Source organism: Acipenser ruthenus, chromosome 21 (genome assembly GCF_902713425.1).
Source record: "Acipenser ruthenus chromosome 21, fAciRut3.2 maternal haplotype, whole genome shotgun sequence".
Classification (NCBI taxonomy): Eukaryota; Metazoa; Chordata; class Actinopteri; order Acipenseriformes; family Acipenseridae; genus Acipenser; species Acipenser ruthenus.
The window spans coordinates 6,681,100-6,702,584 of NC_081209.1; the positions used below are offsets into that span (position 1 = coordinate 6,681,100).

At 37.7% G+C, this 21,485-nt stretch overlaps 3 protein-coding genes across 7 annotated transcripts in view; 2 read left to right on the top strand and 1 right to left on the bottom strand.

Moving 5' to 3' along the window:
• The window catches only part of LOC117427780 (transmembrane protein 132C-like), a 152,063-nt gene extending 150,310 nt beyond the window's left edge, over positions 1 to 1,753 (bottom strand). The window contains exon 1 of the mRNA XM_058994619.1: positions 1,692 to 1,753. The gene's annotated coding sequence lies outside the window, so the exon portion shown is untranslated. The remainder of the gene's footprint in view (positions 1 to 1,691) is intronic.
• Positions 1,754 to 1,791: 38 nt separating this feature from the next.
• LOC117427194 (sphingomyelin phosphodiesterase 4-like) lies at positions 1,792 to 15,446 on the top strand. Of its 5 annotated transcripts, none has more exons than XM_058994620.1 (20): positions 1,792 to 1,879; positions 2,663 to 2,738; positions 2,886 to 2,972; positions 3,684 to 3,820; positions 4,166 to 4,241; positions 6,255 to 6,363; positions 6,580 to 6,632; positions 6,986 to 7,137; positions 7,283 to 7,415; positions 8,448 to 8,519; positions 11,348 to 11,437; positions 12,069 to 12,217; positions 12,409 to 12,499; positions 12,697 to 12,797; positions 12,917 to 13,080; positions 13,408 to 13,610; positions 14,042 to 14,275; positions 14,463 to 14,594; positions 14,743 to 14,871; positions 14,984 to 15,446. In XM_058994620.1, the coding sequence occupies exons 2-20, from the start codon at positions 2,700 to 2,702 to the stop codon at positions 15,302 to 15,304; spliced, it is 2,472 nt and encodes an 823-aa protein (XP_058850603.1). In that variant the 5' UTR covers positions 1,792 to 1,879; positions 2,663 to 2,699; the 3' UTR covers positions 15,305 to 15,446. The 5 variants fall into 5 exon arrangements, with proteins under 5 accessions (XP_058850603.1, XP_058850607.1, XP_058850606.1 ...); XM_058994623.1 differs by having other exon boundaries at positions 1,801 to 1,879; positions 2,667 to 2,738; XM_058994621.1 differs by having other exon boundaries at positions 1,801 to 1,862.
• Positions 15,447 to 15,731: 285 nt separating this feature from the next.
• LOC117428451 (coiled-coil domain-containing protein 74A-like) lies at positions 15,732 to 21,358 on the top strand. The gene is made up of 8 exons (XM_034047473.3): positions 15,732 to 17,325; positions 18,828 to 18,872; positions 19,040 to 19,114; positions 19,518 to 19,644; positions 19,775 to 19,970; positions 20,345 to 20,442; positions 20,553 to 20,609; positions 20,708 to 21,358. The coding sequence occupies exons 1-8, from the start codon at positions 17,037 to 17,039 to the stop codon at positions 20,841 to 20,843; spliced, it is 1,023 nt and encodes a 340-aa protein (XP_033903364.3). The 5' UTR covers positions 15,732 to 17,036; the 3' UTR covers positions 20,844 to 21,358.
• Positions 21,359 to 21,485: the final 127 nt, after the last annotated feature.

Genomic DNA, 21,485 nt, shown 5'->3' on the forward strand with positions numbered 1-21,485 from the left:
TAAACACTTGGTTGAGTAAGACCTGTTATAAATTAGGTGGAGGTGGGAGTGTCATGAGAATGCTGCCAAATCAAACCTCCTATCAATCCGCACAGAGAACAAAAGGATATTGAACAATGACCTTCCTGGAAGTGATGAAATTAGAATTATTAATCAGCCATAGATTAAACTGCACCGTATAGCTTAATTGATTCAGGGACACACTTCACAGGATTCAGCTGGGCTTGTGATTGATGAAAATGCTTTGTCAAAAGGAAAAGGAACATGTTGCACCTTAAGGATTTTGCAAGGGATTTAAACACCCCATCTTCCTTGCACTCCTTCTCATGGAATAGTATGCCGTGGTCAAATAACACAGGGGAGTGATGTGGATCTAATGCAATTCACACAATTATTTGATTTTCATATTTTAAAACAAACCACAGGTCTGTACACAAAGATAGGAACTTTAGCAGTTTAACTCATTTTCATCCAGTGGAATATAAACACTCACAAGACTGATATCTAGATGACATGTGCTTGCACTGATGGCTGAGAATTGTAATTATAATGGTAATAACCAAGATTTGACACAAAGTTTGGCCGCAGCAGCAGCAGCAAGCACTGTGTGTTTATTTGTTGTTATAAACCAGCAATAGAGGCTACCAATACATGTGTAATATAATACCAATACATGTCCAATATTCCGGCTACTGCGGAACACTCGAAATGAGTCGTTTGCGCACAACATTGAACATTCAGTGCTGCCCAGAAGTACAATCTGCATCAGGACAAGTTTTTCTTTTCCTTGCTTCGATTTCTTCACGTGCGATCTTCTTATACTCTACTGCCACCTACCTCCAGAAAAAGGAACTGCAAGGACTGCGTGCTCAGGTGGTATTCGGATAATCAGGTATGTTTATAAATAAGGTTAAACACAAGGTTCATATGCTTTTTCCAACTAAATTATTTATTCACAACAGTATATGCTTTTTATAATAATATAGTCAATACAGATTAACATTACAATAGGGATATCTGGGGAATTTGTGTTTCTAATGGAAAAGATCAGTGTTGTGAAAGGGGGGTGTTACATTTCTTGAACAATAATGGATCCACAAGGGACATTTCAAACCTGGAAATGTAATACATAACTTCTACTAAAATAACCCTGCTGTTCTGCAAGGGGGAATTCTGCAACGCGTCTGGTCTCCATTCAACCACCTCCAACAAGGATAAGTACACACATATGAATAAGAATGACTGAATGTGTTGCCAGTTTTACTACCGCGAAACACCTTGCTCTGCTGAATAAGGAGGTTATTTCCATGGGAAATGCGTTTTTTTGTTGTTGGTTTTTTTTTTTTTTTTTTTTTGCATAATTACTTAAACACATTCCTTTACAGGGCTTTTCTTTTGTATTTAAACGAAAGAATAATGTTCCGCTCCGGATTTTAATGCTCAGATTCATTTTTTGGTTTGTTTGTTTGTTTAAAAAGGTACCCCAGCCACACATGTTTATTTACCACCAAACATTGCAGAACGCGTGTGCACATTAAATCACGTGGTTTGCTTTTAGACATAGCATAGTCTCTCAAATGTGCTTAAGTAAGCGCAAAGTTAAGCAGTTGGGTGTGGAAGTCTTATTTCCAAATCAACTATACGGTGCTTGTATCTTTATAGAGTAGCTTTAGAAATGTTTCCTTACTCACATGTTCACGCTCTTCACAGCAGGCGGCGCTGTCTCTTCGCGTGCACGAGCAGCGGTGAGGTGCTGCGCGCTCCTTGTGCCCAGTGGGTCGTCTCAGAAAGATGACGTAGAGTGTTTCGCTGTCGCTAGATGTGACGTCAACGCGGCAGATTGGAACTGAAACTTGAAAAGCGGCATCTTCAGAAAAGCGTAAGGTTCTTATTTTATTTAAAAGCTCAAACATGTATATATTAATTGTTAATTTGATAGAATAGTTGTGTGTAACAATTGATATAGTAACCTGCTGAGAATGTGCACTTGAGAAACAGTCGGTTCTAGCGACAGACTTGTTTCTTCTGCGACAAGAACACATTTGAACTGCAGTGATAATAACACACATGCTTACTGCAGTGCAATATCAACTTTTAACACGAACTTAACTTGGCGATACCCTTCCCATAACCCTAACTAACCAGCTATACCGCTACCGACAATAATATACATTTTCCAACTCGTTTCATTTCGTACACCATTCGTGGAAATGACATTTACTTCGTGTTTAGTTGAACGTTTTCCTGTTCTTTATTTTAACGAAAACCCTCGTTAGAAAACAAAAATGTAAGGAAATAATACAGATGTGATGAGATCACAGACGTACAAGTGTACGTAAGTCATACATTCAGGAGACGTGTTGAACCAACCCCCAGCCTTAGACCCAGCTGTGTCCTGTATTTTTATTTATTATTATTTTCAGCGTGATAACTAGTAACATGGTTGAAGGTATAGTATCAAAGCAAAAAACTGACCGTAGTAAATTAGTGGAAACGTGAATACCGCAGAGTGTATTTCTTTTTAAATTGTTAAATCGTTTGATTAAGCATGAACCACGCTGTCAGACTAACAGTATGTGAAATATGCGGTTTTCTGACATTGCTTCCCGACCTTCAATGGATATTATGTGATATTTCTTATGTGTTCTTTTTTATTTTACAGACAGTATAACCACAGGAATCACAAGGTGTAGACCACCATGGCCAGCCCGCCCTTGCAGCAGTCCAGCTTCTTGCTTGTAAGTATATTAGGTACATGATACAATTAGGTCAGGTAGACAAACGTTTGGACAAATGCTTCCATCTGTTTCATCTGTCCAAACGTCTGTTTTTCCTGATTGCTTTTTGGTCAAATGTTTTTTTATTTGTTTGTTTGTTTGCATTAGGCCAGCCTGAAAGCAGATTACTTGAACAAGCCTTTTCTTCAGCGCTGTCAAGATCTAGTCAAGGTTATCGATGACTATCCAGCTAAGGTAATTAACATTGATTACTCTCACTGTTTCAATTATTTAAGTGTGTGTGTGTGTGTGTATGTATGTATATATATATATATGTATATATATATATATATAAAAAAAAAACTGTGTGTATATATATATATATATATATATATATATATATATATATATATATAACTGTATGTCTGTCTCGTTATGTGATACAGCTGTCCGAAATTCCTTTGTATCACAGGGGTTGTATTGAAAGGAAATTCATTATTTTATATATTATGCAGAATATAGCATAGGATGGTGTGTAAGATATAAACTGATTTTCACACTCTCAGGGTCAGAGGATCATGTCAGCAGCACATACTCATAATGTAACACATAGTATAGATTAAATGTTAATGAAGACTGACCAGACAGCTGCAGTATGATATGTAAAGAATTCATTGAGATCCCCAGGGGGGTGGGACTGACCAAACATGTGCACAGCATTCATAGTAATCCCCTTGGGATTTGCATGGTATGAACAGAAGTCTGCAATTATTTATTTTTTAGTAACTGATGAACCCCAGTTTAAATATAACCCACCTGTTAAATCACATGTACATAAATGCCACCTGTCCAATCCATACATGCTAGTTAACCAGGTTTGACAGAAATAGCAAACAAGGTATTTTGTTTTGTGACGTCTCCAACATTATTTACTTTTGTGAGTAAATCCAGTGATTGCATTTACAGGAGCTGCACTTGCTTTTCACCTGGCTGGTGGAGAGTGTGTTTGGCAGCCTGGATGGCAGCATTGTGGGTTGGAATGTGCGCTTTGTGCAGGCACGCACTAACGAGTACAATACTATTGTGGAGTTCCTCGATCCCAGGTAAGCCTTCGATACTGTAACCGGCTGTATCGACCTTAACCCTTTCATGCATGGCAACCTCATATGTGGATAAAAGCTAGTCTTTATCTGTGGACATATGGAAGACGCAAATGCATGATAGCCTCATATGAGGATGCAAATTTTCCCCCATATAAAGCGATGGAAAAGAATGTAACATTTTCATTGAAAAATGTATTTGTGTCCCCAAAACTACTTTTTTTCAGCTATTTAAAAAAATGTTTCCTGCATGAAAGGGTTTAAGTAAAACCACCACGTTGAATCTTTTGCATTGGTATCCTGCTTGTTAATTTCTCATGGGATTTCTATACCTTTTCTGTTCCCTAGTGGCCCAATGATGAAACTGGTGTACAAATTACATGCTGAGGAATACAAGTACGACTTTCCAATCTCCTATCTCCCAGTAAGTTAATAAAATATCTTAAAACAAACTACTTAATGTATTTATATTGTGTGTGTGTGTGTGTATGTATGTATATATATATATATGTATATATATATATATATGTGTGTATATATATATATATATATATATATATATACTGTATATATACACTACCGGTCAAAAGTTTTAGAACACCTCAATTTTTCCAGTTTTTATTGAAATTTACGCAGTTTAATGTCTCAATGTACTCTGAAATTAAAGCATAGAACAAATAAACAATTGGAGATAAAAAAAGAAATCATGGAATCGTTTTGTTTAACAAAATTTAATCTAAATTTTTGACTCATCAAAGTAGCCACCTTTTGCAGATATAACAGCCGAACACACTCGTGGTATTCTTTCTACAATGGAAATCAGATATTGTTTGGAAAGTTCTTCCCAACACTGTTGCAGAAGTTCCCACAAATGTGTTGCACTTGTAGGTTGCTTTGCTTTCACCTTTCTGTCCAGTTCATCCCAAACCAGCTCGATGGGGTTTAAGTCTGGAGACTGTGCTGGCCATTCCATGATTTGAAGCCTACCGTCTTGTTCTTTTCTTCTAAGGTAGTTCTGACATAGCCTGGAGGTATGTTTTGGGTCATTATCTTGCTGTAGGATGAACCCCTGACCAACTAGGCGTATACCAGAGGGTATTGCATGGCACTGCAAAATGCTGTGGTAGCAGTTTTGGTTCAGGGTGCCACTCACTCTGTGCAAGTCGCCGACTCTGGATCCAGCAAAAGAGCTCCAGACCATCACGCTTCCTCCTCCATGTTTGACAGTTGGTGTCACACACCGAGGAACCATCCTTTCGCCTACTCGACGGTGTACAAAAACCCTGCGTGATGAACCGAAGATTTCAAATTTTGATTCATCGGTCCATAAGACCTTCTTCCAGTCTTCAGTAGTCCACTGGCGGTGCTTCATGGCCCAGGCAAGCCTCTTTTTCTTATTTTGCCATCTTAGCAATGGCTTTCTTACTGCCACTCGACCTGTCAAACCTGCAGCTCGAAGTCTTCTCTTCACAGTTGAAACTGAGACTTGCTTACTTCGACCAGTGTTAAGCTGTGCTTGAAGCTGTTGTCCTGTGAGCCGCCTATCACGCAAGCTGTTAACTCTCAGAAACTTGTCTTCTGATTCTGTTGTGGCTTTGGGTCTGCCAGACCTCTTCCTGTCAGAGTTTCCTCCAGTTTCCAAGTGCCTTTTGATGGTGTAGGAAACTGTACTCACTGACACCTTGGCTTTCTTTGCAATTTCTCTAAAGGAAAGACCTACACTTTTAAGGGTTATAATGGTCTGTCTGTCTTTCTTTGTTAATTGCCTTTTTCTCGCCATTATGAGAGCAATATACTACTTTTTGCAGTACAATACTGTCCAAATAATGCTTAAGAGGGTGTAGTAACACAGTCTGTTCCAACACTGCTTTTATACAGACAGAGGGTTTGTAAGTAATCAACAAAAGTTGGGACACCTGTAGGAATTGTTAGCATCAACTTTCAAGGCTTAATTTACTTCCATTGCTGCAGAACAGCTGTAAGTTGTTAAGCCATTACTTGTTCCCTGAAAAAGGCCTTTTTGTATAACTCTGAAATGTACATTATTTTTCAGTTTTTGGTAACCTAAACTTTTTTTTTAACCTCTGGCAGTTTACCGCTTACCTTTGTACCATTTCAGGTTATTCACTGGACTTGAACTGCTTAAATTTCAATAAAAACTGGAAAAATGGGGGTGTTCTAAAACTTTTGACCGATAGTGTATATATATATATATATATATATTTTTTTCTATGCAGATTCTCTGTGGTTTATAGATAGGATATCTGTTTTTTGTTTCCTTGGCTTAAATGCTTCTGTTTATTGTGAACCCATATCAGTTATAGCTTTATATTTAAGTATATATGTATCTTTTATTTATTTATTTATTTATTTAGCATTTTGCAAATACACTTGTAGCACCACTTTATTACTAACAATATGATTGTATTTTTGTTAGGGACCTGTAAGGGCTTCAATCCAGGAGGGTGTCCTGCCAGATTGCCCGCTTTTCCACAACAAGCTCCAATTCCCACCTTCAGGACTCCTGAGCCTCAGCCTGTCTCTCAGTATCCTTTCTGGAATCAGGGCTGCCCTACTTTAGATATCCGATCTGTATTATCTTTGTGCGGCACCATGTTTTCGAGGGATCACAGACTCATTTGTCCCAGTAATTACCAACCTTAGCTTTAATAAAATATAACATTTGAAATATATCCACGGAACACATAAATGCCACTATGGGCTCCCTTAATAAGTGACTAAGAGTCCTTAACTGTTGTCAGATCCCTTTGAATACTACATGTTTTATTTTGCAGCAAGCCTCATTGTTCAACGAGTAAGTACCAAACTGTCCTTTGTTGTTATCATAAAATAACTCATACTGACTTCAAAGATTCAGGACGTGTTCTCTGTAAAAGTTTGTGCACTCATGTGTCAGTACATTGAGATCAAATTGTCTTGCAAGCTGTTAAAGAACAGGAAGCTTTACTCCCTTGTGTGCCCCATTAAACATTAATGTGGTGCTGTAGACCAGTGATGTGGGGGAGTCTTGTCTGTCCGAACAGAGTCCAACTCTTTAAACCCAAGTTGCAATCTCAAACCCTAAGTATGACCAAGATTTTGAAACTACAGCAAGGTGAGGTTATATAGATGATGTCACACAGAACTTTTCATTTCTATTTGTTACAGAGCTACCTACCGGGGCAGCACTTAAGTCCTTCAGACAGTGCTTATTTTGTGCTGGTTGACAGTTACCTAAAGTATTTCTTACCTACGGAAGGGAACGTTCCACCTTCTCTTGTTCCAGTCGTCAGAGGAACGGTGTCACCCCCACCTCCAAGGTATCTTACATTTTAACCAACAAGTGTTACAACCTGAAGCCTACATTTTATCAGGTCAATCGTCCTATGTTCATCTAAAGGGGGCAAACAAGATATATTCTTATGAAAGAAAGAATTATACTAGTAAATGTTATTTTGTTTGTAGGTCCCCCATAGTGCCATTCACAGGCTACGGTGTCCACCACACCAGCCTCCTGAAGCGCCACATTTCACACCAGCCCTCTATGAACGCAGACCCCGCTGCACAGGAGATCTGGAGGTCTGAAACTATTCTTCAGGTGAGGCACTTAGTCCTCAAAATTGTGTCTGAAATGTGAATGTTATTTAAACACTGCACCAAAGGCATATTAAGCATATGTGTATGTTACGGTCCATGTGTAAAATCGGTAAATCTATAGATTAACCGGTATATGTGTAGATTTACCAGCTCAGCGGTCAATGTATAAAATAACTAAGGAGATGGTAGTTACTGCTATGATAGTTAATGCTACAGCATTTGAGGTGAATTCTGAAATAAAGTAACGTCAGGGAGCTTAATGGCAAAAAATATAATTAAGATTTCTGTAAGATTTTTGTTTGTAAATCAAAATTTGCCATAGGGCAAACATTAGGTATGGTTATAATGACATCTCTTCAGCAAAACTCATGCCTCTAGTAAGTGTGATTTAGTATTATTAATTTGAACTCATTGAGAAAAAAGCATAACCTAAGAGGACGCAGGTTTTGCATTTCAGTGAGAATCATACGTAGTGCGCTACGTCATTTTGCAGTCAAAACATTATTTTGTTTTGTGAATTGTTGCCAGACAGTGATCGTGGATGTAAGTAAAAGAGGACGTTTACACCATCTCCTTAGTTATTTTATACATTGACCCCTGAGCTGGTAAATCTACACATTTACCAGTTAATCTATAGATTTACCAATTTTACACATGAATCGTAACATACACAAGCACTGATAAACACACTCTTTTTCTATTACACAAAATCAATGTCAGGTCTGTATTGGTCATACATCATGTCACATAGAGAGTGGACAATATAATACCAAAAAAATATACAAAATAGGGCATCATCATGATTTTTTTTATCTTCTTATTTCAGTGCATGATACAAAGCAGCTCATCAGGACCATCAAACATTCCGTGATGCATATATTGTGACCAGCACATGCTAATGCATATTGAATCAGGACAGCTCTACCTTTTCAAGGAAAAGTTTTATCTTAGCGTTCACTCGAGCCAGCTACCTGCATTAGATCTGCCATAATAAACTAAAAAAATATTTTCTTCAACTTATGTTCTTCTGCAGGTGTTTGTCGAGATGTGGCTTCACCATTACTCCCTGGAGATGTATCAGAAGATGCAGTGTCCGCAGGTCAAGGTAACCAAGCGCTGCAATCTGCTTCTCAAACACACTGCATTACCTCAATGCTGCAGGATTGATTTTCACTGTGAAAGCATGATCAGTAAAGCTTGAAAAGTGACAATTCAAAATAGGTTTGCAGCAGCAGCTTCCCTTAGCTTCCTCTTCTGTTCCTTTTGGGCATCGCAGCTGTTTGGTTCAGCCAGTCATCTCCCAGCAAGACTGGTCTTTCATTAGTTTAATTCTGACTGCTTGAGTTAACCACAATTTATTTTTGATCGCTATCTTATGGAAATCTTTAAGCAGCAAATTGATGATTGATGAGTCTGCAATTTGTTTTTATTGAAATGCTTTTGATAGATCTCTTTTGTAACAACACAATATTGTCCCCTTGTTTTCTTCTGGGTTTCTTTGTTTTTTGTTTTCACTTTTTGTTGTCTATAAATCCAACAACTAACTTGTACCCAAAAATGTACAAGTATTGTCCAAAACCTGGAAAGGCCTACTGGCATTCGTACAAACGTTTGATTGTAATCTATAGAGTTAAAAGACAAACAGACAAATACACCAAATTGTATGTGGGGTCCACACATAATAATTATTACAACATTGGTTAGTTACACAAGAGATAACAATATTGCACCATATCAATTTGGTTACTTTAAAATGATTTCCATTGCATGGTTTTCATGTCAAATGCATTCCTTTTGTCCTCATGCTTTGTCTTGCCTTCTTGGCTGTTGGCTGTTGGCTTGTGTATTTGTGGGCACCAGAAATTAAACCTGATGTAATGGTAAAATAGTTTGTGAGCTCTTCCAATCATTTTACAATTCATTCTGTTCCCCTGTTTGAGGTCATGGTTCAAATCTAGCAGTTACCCCTATGGGTTTTTTCTTTATTATTAGAGCATGACTAATGGTGTGAATTAGTTATAGAAAAGCTGCAGTATAACCTTTTTCTTTAATATTTTGTAAACGTCTTAAGAATTATATTATTTGCTAGCATAACGAGATTTGTAAAATTAATTGTTTTTTATTTGCAGTTAAAATGTAGCAGGATAAACATATTTTTTCTCAATACAAATTATAGAGGTATTGCATCCTCTTAACATACCATTTCCACAGTTTTAAATACCTCTTCAGAAAAATAACTTTATACCCGACAGAGATTACTGATTGCCCTGGCTGGTAAGATTTAAAAAAAAAAGACGGCTGATTGCATACGAGGAATACCCTAAAAACAACTAAACAGACGGCTGATTGCATACGAGGAATACCCTAAAAACAACTAAACAGACGGCTGATTGCATACGAGGAATACCCTAAAAAAAAAACTAAACAGACGGCTGATTGCATACGAGGAATACCCTAAAAAAAAAACTAAACAGACGGCTGATTGCATATGAGGAATACCCTAAAAAAAAAAACTAAACAGACGGCTGATTGCATACGAGGAATACCCTAAAAAAAAAACTAAACAGACGGCTGATTGCATACGAGGAATACCCTAAAAAAAAAACTAAACAGACGGCTGATTGCATACGAGGAATACCCTAAAAAAAAACTAAACAAACGGCTGATTGCATACGAGTAACACCCTAAAAACAGCAGCAGTGTGGAGTAGTGGTTAGGGCTTTGGACTCTTGACCGGAGGGTTATGGGTTCAATCCCCAGTGGGGGACACTGCTGTTGTACCCTTGAGCAAGGTACTTTACCTAGATTGCTCCAGTAAAAACCCAACTGTATAAATGGGTAATTGCATGTAAAATAATGTGATATCTGTATAATGTGAAATAATGAAATAATAGTGAAATAATGTATAATGTGATATCTTGTAACAATTGTAAGTCGCCCTGGATAAGGGCGTCTGCTAAGAAATAAATAATAATAATAATAATAACTAAACAGACGGCTGATTGCATACGAGTAACATCCTAAAAACAACTAAACAGACGGCTGATTGCATTCGAGTAACACCCTAAAAACAACTAAACAGACGGCTGATTGCATACGAGGAATACCCTAAAAAAAAAAAAAAAACAGACGGCTGATTGCATACGAGTAATACCCTAAAAACAACTAAACAGACGGCTGATTGCATACGAGTAACACCCTAAAAAAAACTAGACAGCTGATTGCATACGAGGAATACCCTAAAAAAAAAACTAAACAGACTGCTGATGGCATACGAGGAATACCCTAAAAAAAAAACTAAACAGACGGCTGATTGCATACGAGGAATACCCTAAAAAAAAAAAAAAAACAGACGGCTGATTGCATACGAGTAATACCCTAAAAACAACTAAACAGACGGCTGATTGCATACGAGTAACACCCTAAAAAAAACTAGACAGCTGATTGCATACGAGGAATACCCTAAAAAAAAAACTAAACAGACTGCTGATGGCATACGAGGAATACCCTAAAAAAAAAACTAAACAGACGGCTGATTGCATACGAGGAATACCCTAAAAAAAAACTAAAGACGGCTGATTGCATACGAGGAATACCCTAAAAAAAAACTAAACAGACGGCTGATTGCATACGAGTAACACCCTAAAAACAACTAAACAGACAGCTGATTGCATACGAGGAATACCCTAAAAAAAAAACTAAACAGACGGCTGATTGCATACGAGTAATACCCTAAAAAGCAGAAAAGGGGGCTACTGCAGCTTGAATATCATAACATCAGTTTGTTTTGTCAATGTTTTGTTCTTTTTTCTTTTTTCCTTTTTTTTTTTAACCCCCCTCCTTTTCAAACTCATTCTCCCTTTTTTCTTTCCTCTCTTCTCTCTCTTCCCCACGTTGCTTTTGTTCTTGTTTTTTTTTTATGTTGTTCCTCAGCTGGAGTTGCTCCAGTACCGACTCGGTATTTCCAGTATGCACTGCAGCACTCCCACCCAGTCCGGCTATGGGACCCTCCACACGTACCAAGTACTTTTACCTTTTCATTGTACTGTATGGGTTCAACAAGTAAAGCAAGACTGATTTGGAAATGCTCTCCCTAAACTTTTTTATTTAAAAATAGCACAGGTTGTGGTAGCAAGAGAGATTAGAAACGTTAAGTAACATCATTTTTTGTTCGTTTGTCTTGTGTTTTATTTTATTGTTTAAAGGTCTTTCTGTTTAAATGTAAACCCTGTTTTCACACTTCTTTGCCTGTTGTATGTGTCGGCAACCACTGCTGTATGAATACATCTTTATATGCTGTTGTTGTATTGTCACATTTATTGTTTCATTTCAATTGCCTATTTTATCGGGCCGTTCCATTTAAAATAAAATAAAAAGTGTACAAAAAGCTTTGAGTCTTCTAGAACTACAGTACTGGTACTTTTGTAACAATTTCATTTTTTGAGTTGTAATTACTTTAACTAGGTAAAAAGTTAATGGATATTCCAATTCAGAATAACACTATTATAAATATATTATGAATGGCAATTTTATGTTTTATCATGAAGGTGGCCTCTGTGTGGCATTATTTATTTTTTCAGTTATTAAAAGCTTTGCTGGTTTAAAATCACATCTGGCAGGTCTTGTATATATATATGATGATGTTTTTTTTTAGGAGCCCTTCTGCCCTACAGAGGAGCATGTTCTGGTGGTGAGACTCTTCGTGAAACACCTCCATTCCTTCTCCAGCAGTCAGAGACCAGAGCTGATCACCTCGTCCCCCTCTGCACACTCTCACACCAGCCCGCTTGAGGAGTTTAAACGGTGAGCCCTCGGAACTGGAGGGTACAACTAGAGTAGGCTACTCTGCATGCTTTTCAGAAAGCACCCAAGGTTTCATTTATATCAAATTGAATACATTTTATTAAATTTAGCTTAAACATAACCTTTTTCATAATCATATTGATTGCACTTACCCTTCATGTTTAATGTTGTGTTGTTTTTTTTTTTTTTAGGGTTGTGGTCCCTCGCTTTGTGCAGCAGAAGCTGTACGTGTTCCTCCAGCACTGCTTCGGTCACTGGCCCCTTGATGCTTCCTTCAGAGCAGTATGTACTCTTGTTCCTCCTCATAGAAATCATTTTGATTATAAAGACAGTGGTCCTCAAAGTTTTTTGGCCACAGGCATATATGTGTATTTATTGAAGAGCATGATATAATTTCTCTTGACATTTAACTAACTGCTTATTACAAAATGTAACATCAAATTCTTATGCTGCCTTGTGTGATGCATTTCCTTTTAAAGGTTTTAGAAACATGGTTAAGTTACTTGCAGCCATGGAGATACACCCCCGAAAAGCAGAGCCCACACATGGACAATCAGGACCGCACTGTGCCAGACAAATGGTACAGTACTTCCTACAGACCACTTTCCATTCCAAAGGCATTGAAATGGTTCTGTTGATTCAATTTTGCAACCCAGTCCCCGTTGCTCATTTTTTTCTTTTTTTTTTTTTTACAAACAGGGCTGCCTTTGTGCAGGAGAATTTGTTAATGTACACCAAACTGTTCCAGGGATTTTTAAACAGAACCATCCGAACTGACCTTGTTAACCCCAAAAACGCACTGATGGTTTTCAGAGTGGCAAAAGTCTTTGCTCAGCCTAACCTATCAGAAATGATCCAGAAAGGTAGGAAATGAAATATTTGCATTCCCAAGTTGTTACTCAAAGCTGCAACAATACAAAATCGAGTACCCCTGAAATGAGGCGGATATTGAGCAGTTAATGTGATGAGACTGTAGACATAAGCTACAGTGCCAATGTTGAATTTAATTGTGCTTTTGTTGTAAAGACACAATTTCCTATTTCAATCAAAGCTTTTTACTCCAGTGTGTAATTTGCATTATGTTTGAAGGAGTATAAAATTGTAAGTAGCTTTGATTCGCATGTGCCCAGTGTGCCGAGGCTTGCTTGATGCAGGGGTGGTTGAGATGTTCTGCTGGTGTTTCTGGTCAGGTGAGCAGCTGTTTCTGGAGCCGGAGCACGTCCTCCATCACAGGCAGCACCGCTTCCTGACTCCCAGCCTCGGCGGCAGCTTCCTGTCCTCACGGCAGCCCTTCATCACAGACTCCGTCTTCAAGGTGAAGAGTCACGTCTACAGCCTGGAGGGCCAGGACTGCCAGTACAAGCAGATGTTTGGAGCCGAAGTGCGCAACACGGTGAGCTGCGCAGCGTAGATCTGTGTAGTTGTGGTGATTTTCATTGCACCATTTTACATTGTTCCTAACGAGTCTTCCCATCAAAATAGGGTCATAACACTCAATTTGCTGAAGGTATTTTGATGTTTAGGTTGTCAGTCAAAGTTCTAAGACAGAGGTGGTATAGTAACATATAGTAAACAGAAGCAGCAGCTAACTCCAGTAAGGTTTAATCCAGACTTGTAATAAACAATCTGGTTTGGGTACAACTTTATACAATTATAGTTACTCTGCTTAGTTCCTATTGTTTTTCAAGGAAATTTACTAAAACAGAAGTAGGTCATTTTTCACAGTGCAGATGGAACTGTATGGATAATGTTGTCTAGGTAAGACGATGGCTGCAGAACACATGATTCCAATTTTTTTTATTATTGATTATTTTTCTCGTTTAGGTGCTGCGACTTTCCCAGTTAATAGCACAAGCCAAACAAACGGCCAAATCCATATCGGATCATTCTGCGGAAGAAGCTGCCAACCAGTCATTCCTCTCGTGGTTCGGGTTTGAATCTTCAGATCTGAACACCTCCTATTTGGGAAACGACATAGATTATATGGGACTGGACAGCATAAAGAAGACGGATGAATACTTGGACAGAACACTGGACTACATCTGTCAGATATTTAAGGTAGGTTTTCAATTACAAGCCATTTCATTTGATTCTCGCATTATATAGTGGGTGTTTGAACTCAGCTTTTTTATTTAGTTGTCTTATTCAACAAAGCCTGTTAGAACTGGGTTGGAAAGTGTGTGTAAGTGTGTATAACTGCCATGAAAACAGAGCAGACGAATAATAAATCTTGGTTTCCATACAGCTGAATTCAGCCCAGCTGTCCCAGCTGATGGTGAGTTTTGTGTCGACGCAGGATGATGGTGGATCGAAGCAGCTTCCTGACTGTATACAGGAAGCAAATGGATTATTGCTAACAGATCTGGGGAGGTTGCAGGTAGGACAAAAAAAACAGCAACATTTTAACAAAAGCACAAATATAAATCTCAATTTATTTGGGAACATACTGGGGATGCTAAAATCAGATATCTGTTGATGTCTTAATGTGTGGTATGTTTTGTTTAAAAATGGCTGTGTATTTACAGATGATAAACGGACTGCGCAAGTTTGACATCGACTATCAAGGAGACCCTGAATTGCAGCCGATAAGAAGTTACGAAAGTGCGGTGCTGGTTCGTCTCTTGTATCGGCTGTCATCTCTGATAAACGAGCGGGTGAGTGTGGCGTTTAAGTCCATAGATATGTTTCCACAAAGGTGTTTTTTTTTTTTTTAATATAATGGGGGCTGTAGGTTCAAAGTAATTAATTTAAAAATGTATTTTTCAGTTTGCAGGAGAGATGGACTCGCTTTGTTCAAGACGAGGTTTTAGCAGCCGGCTAGCCCGTTATTTTTTGACTGCGTCGTCCACGGCAGAGACGTCAAAGCGAAGCCCCTTGACACGCCGCAGCCTAGAGAGACAACCCCAGCCGCGGATCAGCCTGAGATACCTGGGCAGCTACCGCACCCTGTTCTCCATCTTCCTGCTCTATGTAATAGCCTCCTTTTTCGGCTTTGGGCCTGTGTCATTTATCTTCTGGGGACTGCTTGCTTGTTTTTGTCATGGAGTTGTTATGACAATGTTTGCTGACAAGCAAAAAACTCATTAACAGTGATACAACACCTGTTTTTTTATAATTAAAAAACAAACAAATAATGTGCATTATATGAAAAGGTTTTTTTGTTCTGTTTTTGTAATACAGCATAATTCTGCTTTTTTTTAAAATTGTAAATAAAAATTTAAAAAAGTCATTTATGTAACAGGAATGATTTCCTGCGTGATTTAAGGCTGATACAGGCCACAGTGTATGCACTCCAAAAAACAGCTCTCAGCAACAGCACAGTGCAATAATTGTGAAATTAAGAATCAAATCAGTAACAGGTACTGCTGTGAAGTGTCTCAATATGACATTTAAACTCAGAATAAAATCTGCATTTCCCAGTTTTGCATTCTGTTATGCTCGGTGCCAACTTGTTAAATTATTCAGGTACTTTGAATCCACACTAACATGAAAAAAACAATAAATTAATTTCACAATTTCGCTAAGTTTTTTGCAGTGGTTTAGAGACATAATTCTACAAAACAGTATATTGTGTTACAATTGTGGTGTGCATTACTGTGTTAAAAACAATGGGGCTTTCGCAAAAACCACTGAAGAGAAACGAATAGTGATTCTAGAAAACCAGGTGCGTGGACTTCGAACTTGTAACACGGGGGTCGAGACATAATGGACTAAACCACCAATAACTTGGTACAAGATGTACTATTACTTTTGGTTTCCAAAAATACTTTTAGTTACATATATTATATATATGCTTTGGTTGGGATATTACTGTAAGCGACAGATATGAAAACCAACGAGAGTATACTTTTGCTTAATATGTGTTAAGTGTAACAGTCCTGTTGTCATGGCGACGTTTACACACTTAGACAGGAACTGAACCTTCACAAAAGACGCTGAGTGCAGGATGTAGGTTTATTTATTTACCGTGTTGATAAATCGGTTTGGTTCAAATTACGTTTTGGGGGGATTTTTTAATATTAGTAAACTAGGGTCGCACGATTTTATAAGCAGAGCAGTATAATATTTCGTGAATACATAATTTTAAAATGAATGAATGCAAAAATTGAACGTGGAGGATTATTAATTTTTAATAACAAAAAAATGTGCTTTGACTGGATGAAAACAGTGTTATTTTTTGTTTAATAAATTATGTTATAACGTGACATTCAAGAGGCAATGTTAAAATCGAATCTGTCACAGATTGGAAAGAATATGATATAGGCATACATGATAGATGCATGTTTTACAGAATTATTTTAATTGCGTATGTTTCTTTTTATTTATGTAAGTATCTATAGCTTTCTGCCTAAACTAGCGCTGGTCTAGGAGACACGTGGCGTGCCTGTATTGTAAATTAATGTCGAAGCCATAAACAACGTGATTTATTTTAAATGTTGAAAGGAAATTCAAAACAGAATCCATTTTGTAGCTGTGTACGTCAATAGCGAGATAAATAATACTACACGCAGCGGTACACTGTTGAAAAGGCACATTCCACACAGTACTTTGAAACAAATACGTTTTTTATGTTAAATGGTATAAGATGTTGTCCAGACAAAGTTGGAGGCTCGATCGTCTATTTAAATGAATGTGGGTAATGTTTTTGTTTTGATCATAACATTAATAATACAATCCTGTAAGAAGTGTCAGATACCTCCTGGACAGCTGCTTAACATTCTTCAGGAATTCTCCAATTGATTCTTAGACGCACAAGTTAAATTTATTTGATTGCAAACATTTTCTAAATACAGCAGTTAATCCCTAATATAATATAGATATGTCTAACAGTAGCCTGCCTCCCATGGGCAATCTTCCCCAGTGGTCCCGAGTTGTGTATCTTGATAAAGCCCGTTATCCACGACCGTTTCCCCGGGATACCTTGCAGCCACTGACTTGTCCCACCGCTTTTGGTCCTGGAAACTTGTCACACGCGCAAGACTGCATGGATTCTAATCGGAATCGGGCTCCCAAGCTTGAGCAGAGCCTACAGTTCTTGCAACAACAGCACAGTGAGACACTGGAAAAATTGCATGAAGAAATTGAGCAGCTCAAGCGGCAAAATAAAGGTAAGCTATTGGTTTAACTTTTTATTATTTAAATGTTTTATTTTTGCAAAAGCTATTGGGGAACATAATGCATGGCGTAAAAGACATGAAAAGTTAGATATTTAATGCAAGTAATAAAACGTGATGCAAACACTAAAGAAACTACATGAATCCGAAGAATTTGGTGGTACTGTATTTATGGGAAATTGAAAAGTAGTTTTCCATATGAAAGGTTCAGCAAATTACAAATATTTATATAACATAACACTGGCGTTCATTTCAGAATGGAACAGTGTGGTATATAATATGATTAATAAGCTGTTTGTATTAGCAGTGCACATCCCAATGCTCTTTCATTTAACTTCATGGCACATTGGATCACACAAGTCAGAGTCGTTGACAAAAACTGGAAACTGGTTGTCTGGTAACAGAAAGTTAGGATTAAGAAAGTGAAAGACTGTCGTTATGGTAACCCTTTGGTAAGAGGTATACATTTACAGCATGGCCTATTTATACTGATATAAATACCCCCTGGAGAGTGCACATGCCAAGCCCAGAAGAATGAAACCCTCTCAGTGGTTTGCAGGGGGAAGCTTCCCCCTCTATGCATCACTATCAGGACAGATCTAGTCTTTTATAGGCTCAATCTTTATCCTATACCACAGAACACATCTATAGGATTATTAAAATGGTAATAACTAACCACGTATTTAGTTTAACACACTTTTTCTTTTACATTGACTCTTGTAAAATCAATTTAACACTGCTACTGCAATATAGATTGATGTCCTGTGCAGCAGGTATGAGTACCTGAAGTGCTAAAATGAGTGTTAAACTTGACATGAAAATAAGGTTTTGAAAAGGTTATATATATATATATATATATATATATATATATATATATATATATATATATATATAGCATTATAATTGGGTAGACTTTGTTATTAATATCCTAGAGAGCTGAAAATGTTTTGAAAGTCTTAGTTGTTAACATATGAGCATAGGCGTTCTAACCTATAACACCAGAAAATGTATTTTCACAGTCAACTTGTCAACTGATCACAGAAACAACCCTATTTAAATGGACACATCTGTAGCCCTACCTGTGACACTGAAAAACCTGCAGATTATACATGATGTTTCAACCTTCACCCAGTAATGAACACTAGTGCATCTATACTTTGTAACCCTCCAGTTCGGTTGCAAGCCAGCCTCATAAACTCACATCTGCATTTGTCAGGGTACGTTCTGTGCTGTCAGTCACATCTGTTAGTGTTTACGGTTTGATACCAGGGTTAGATTCTAGTCAGTGTTTATGTGGGAAGTTTAGTTTTTCAGGAGTAACCGATTCACCCCAAACTGCCTGGTTGAGCTGCACAACTAACTTTGTTTTGGGATATTACTGCAAGAGGAAAAGGTTTGCTCAAAATGCCATGCCAGCACCCTGATTTCTGTAATGCTTCTTCTAAGATTTCTAATATCGTTTTACATAGATTTCTGTTCATTGTGTTTTATTACAGATCTGCAGTATAAACTAATTATGGAACCAAAACCATGCAGAAAAGGTATTTATTTACTTTAACACCATGAATCCTCAGTTGGAAGTGCAAATTGTGAGCTATAAACAGTTCAGTGTAACATGACATTCTCTTGGAATCACACTTTTTTGATATCTGTATTGTTATTGAAATAGTGCCTAATTTCTAATTGAAATTGTGTTTTTCTTCTGCAGAAAGCAGTGCATCGTCCAGTGCCAGTCAAACTCTACCTTTAATAAGCCAGTCCAGCAGCAGTCAACAATCCTTAGGTATCCCAACATTTGTATTTTTGAGTTGAAATAAGATGCATTTAAACAAATGCAATAAAACCTAGCATATGCTTCACCTCTGGTCAGCAACTTTAGTTCAAACAAGCAGGTCATAGTTTGCATTAACTGAAAATACAAAACAACACAGTACCACTTAGTGGCCAATTACTGCAAAAACAAACAAACAAACAAACAAACAAACAAACAAACAAACTCGACAGGAATGAAGTGAAAGCATCCTTAAGGCACTTTCCTTTTGCTGAACCGCTCAACCTACTGTGAGCCTAGCACGTATTCTTTGGGGTATTATAATCTTTATATGTGATAGATGTTAAAAAATGAAGAAAAAAAAACCTAGATGTTTTTAAAACAGCAAACATGCCCCCATTTTCACTGTACTCAGGTTCTTCAAGGAGACTCCGAGCACCGCACCAGGAAGAGGAGACCCAGGGACTAAAAGGAGTTTTCTTGGAACACACAGTGCACAACATGCATCTTCAAAATCTCTCTCCAGAGGCTGTGCAAAAGAGGCAAGATACACAGAGCAGCCTTCCATATTACCACCCTGGAAACTAAGAGGCATGTTTGACTAATAGATTACATATTCAATTAATAATTTGTTTATAGCTTGATTGTCTTTATTTGTTGTTGCTGATGTAGCAGTGGAGTGGTCTCCCCCCCAACCAATGCAGACGCAATTCCCCCCATCCCTGAGCACAGTCAGGGGCTGATCACCTCCCTACACCCCCTGATGATCCAGTACAGCCCCTTCCAAGTGCCACGACCCCCCACCCTGCAGGAATGTGAGGTCATTATTCGCCAACTATACAACGCCAACAGCATCCAGAGTCAAGAGGTGGGTATAGGAATATACAGTGCACATTACAAACCATTTCTTATTTGTTAGATAAAAGCAACATGTCAAATTTCAGCGCAAAGCCTGTTGACCATTGTTGTTCAACGATCAAACCAATCATGTTATCTAAATGACAATATTAATTGCTGTGCATTTCACAATTATTGCATGCTCCCAGTTAAAAAGCGAACTCAACATGAAAAATACATCAAAGATATATGGCTTTCTAACCCTTTTGTCCTCAACTGGTGCTATCAGGAAAATCAGTACTGTCATGCCATTTCCATGCAATACCCAGAAATGCAAGATGCTTCTATCTCACCACAATTTAGTATTCTGGTGTAAATTTTAATAATATTTCTGGTGCGTTTCAGATTTTGCGTTTGAAATCTGTTCTGAAGGATATTATCTACAAGAACAAACTGACACCCGAAACCTATATTCTAACAAAGGCTTGCCTAGCTCATCACAGGTAAATTACACCTAGGCTTGATAAACATACAATGTAGCAAGGTTCATTGAATAACTTAAATTGTCAAAAGAGCATTCAACAACATTGCTGTTTTGTTTTTATCCTCACAGAAATGAGGATGTTACACATTTTCCAAAACTACCTTTAAAGACACTGCCAAAGAAACTGTAAGTCAAAATTATTTGTCAGTCTTTTTTTGCAATTCTTTATTTTCATGCCTGTTTTTAAAGCAACTTTCTTTTTTTCCCCCACCCATTCCCTTAAGGGCTGAAGCACCACTAGCTTTCTCAGAAAGAGTGATCCTGCCTGCTCTCAAACAGACCATTGGAAACAGCTTTGCAGAGAGACAGAAACGAACACAAGCTTTGCAGAAAAGCAGGATTCGAAGAGCAGTGCTTTAACAAATGAATACTGCGATAAATGTTTTTTTTTTAACACAATCCAGAATGTTAGTTCTTGCATCTTGAACTTTATACATAGACTACACATTAAAATCTTGCCTGATTGTAATACAATCTGTATTTCATTCTCACATTATGACTTAAGGATCAGGTGTTTGCTGAAACATTTTGATCACTGAATAAATGGTGCTAACTATTTTATTTTACAGTCACTTTTAGAGGTGACTGCATTACCTATTGAGTGTGTATCACAGTATTTACTGGTAACAAAGGCTTATTTTTGTTTTAAATTGTTTGGGTGGAATGACCTTTGAGAACAATGTTTTGCGTCGTCACATCAGAAGAGAAAAATCCCGAGATCTGAGTGTACTCTCACGAGATCGCGAGTGAGGCTTAATTTTACTTACAAATCGTGTCTTTTTTGTGATTTTAAACAACACTGAGTAACACTGGCTACAATTGTTTTTTTGCTCAATGACAGACTTTTCTCCATACTAATAAAACACTAAAAACAACATGGCAAATACTATTATTTTTTAAAGAGAAACACGCTTTTTTCAATCTGGGCAAAACTGGATAACAGCATGTGGAGCAGTCCTGTCGTAGGATAATGAAACCTACAAGTAAGGACAAAGAAAGGCA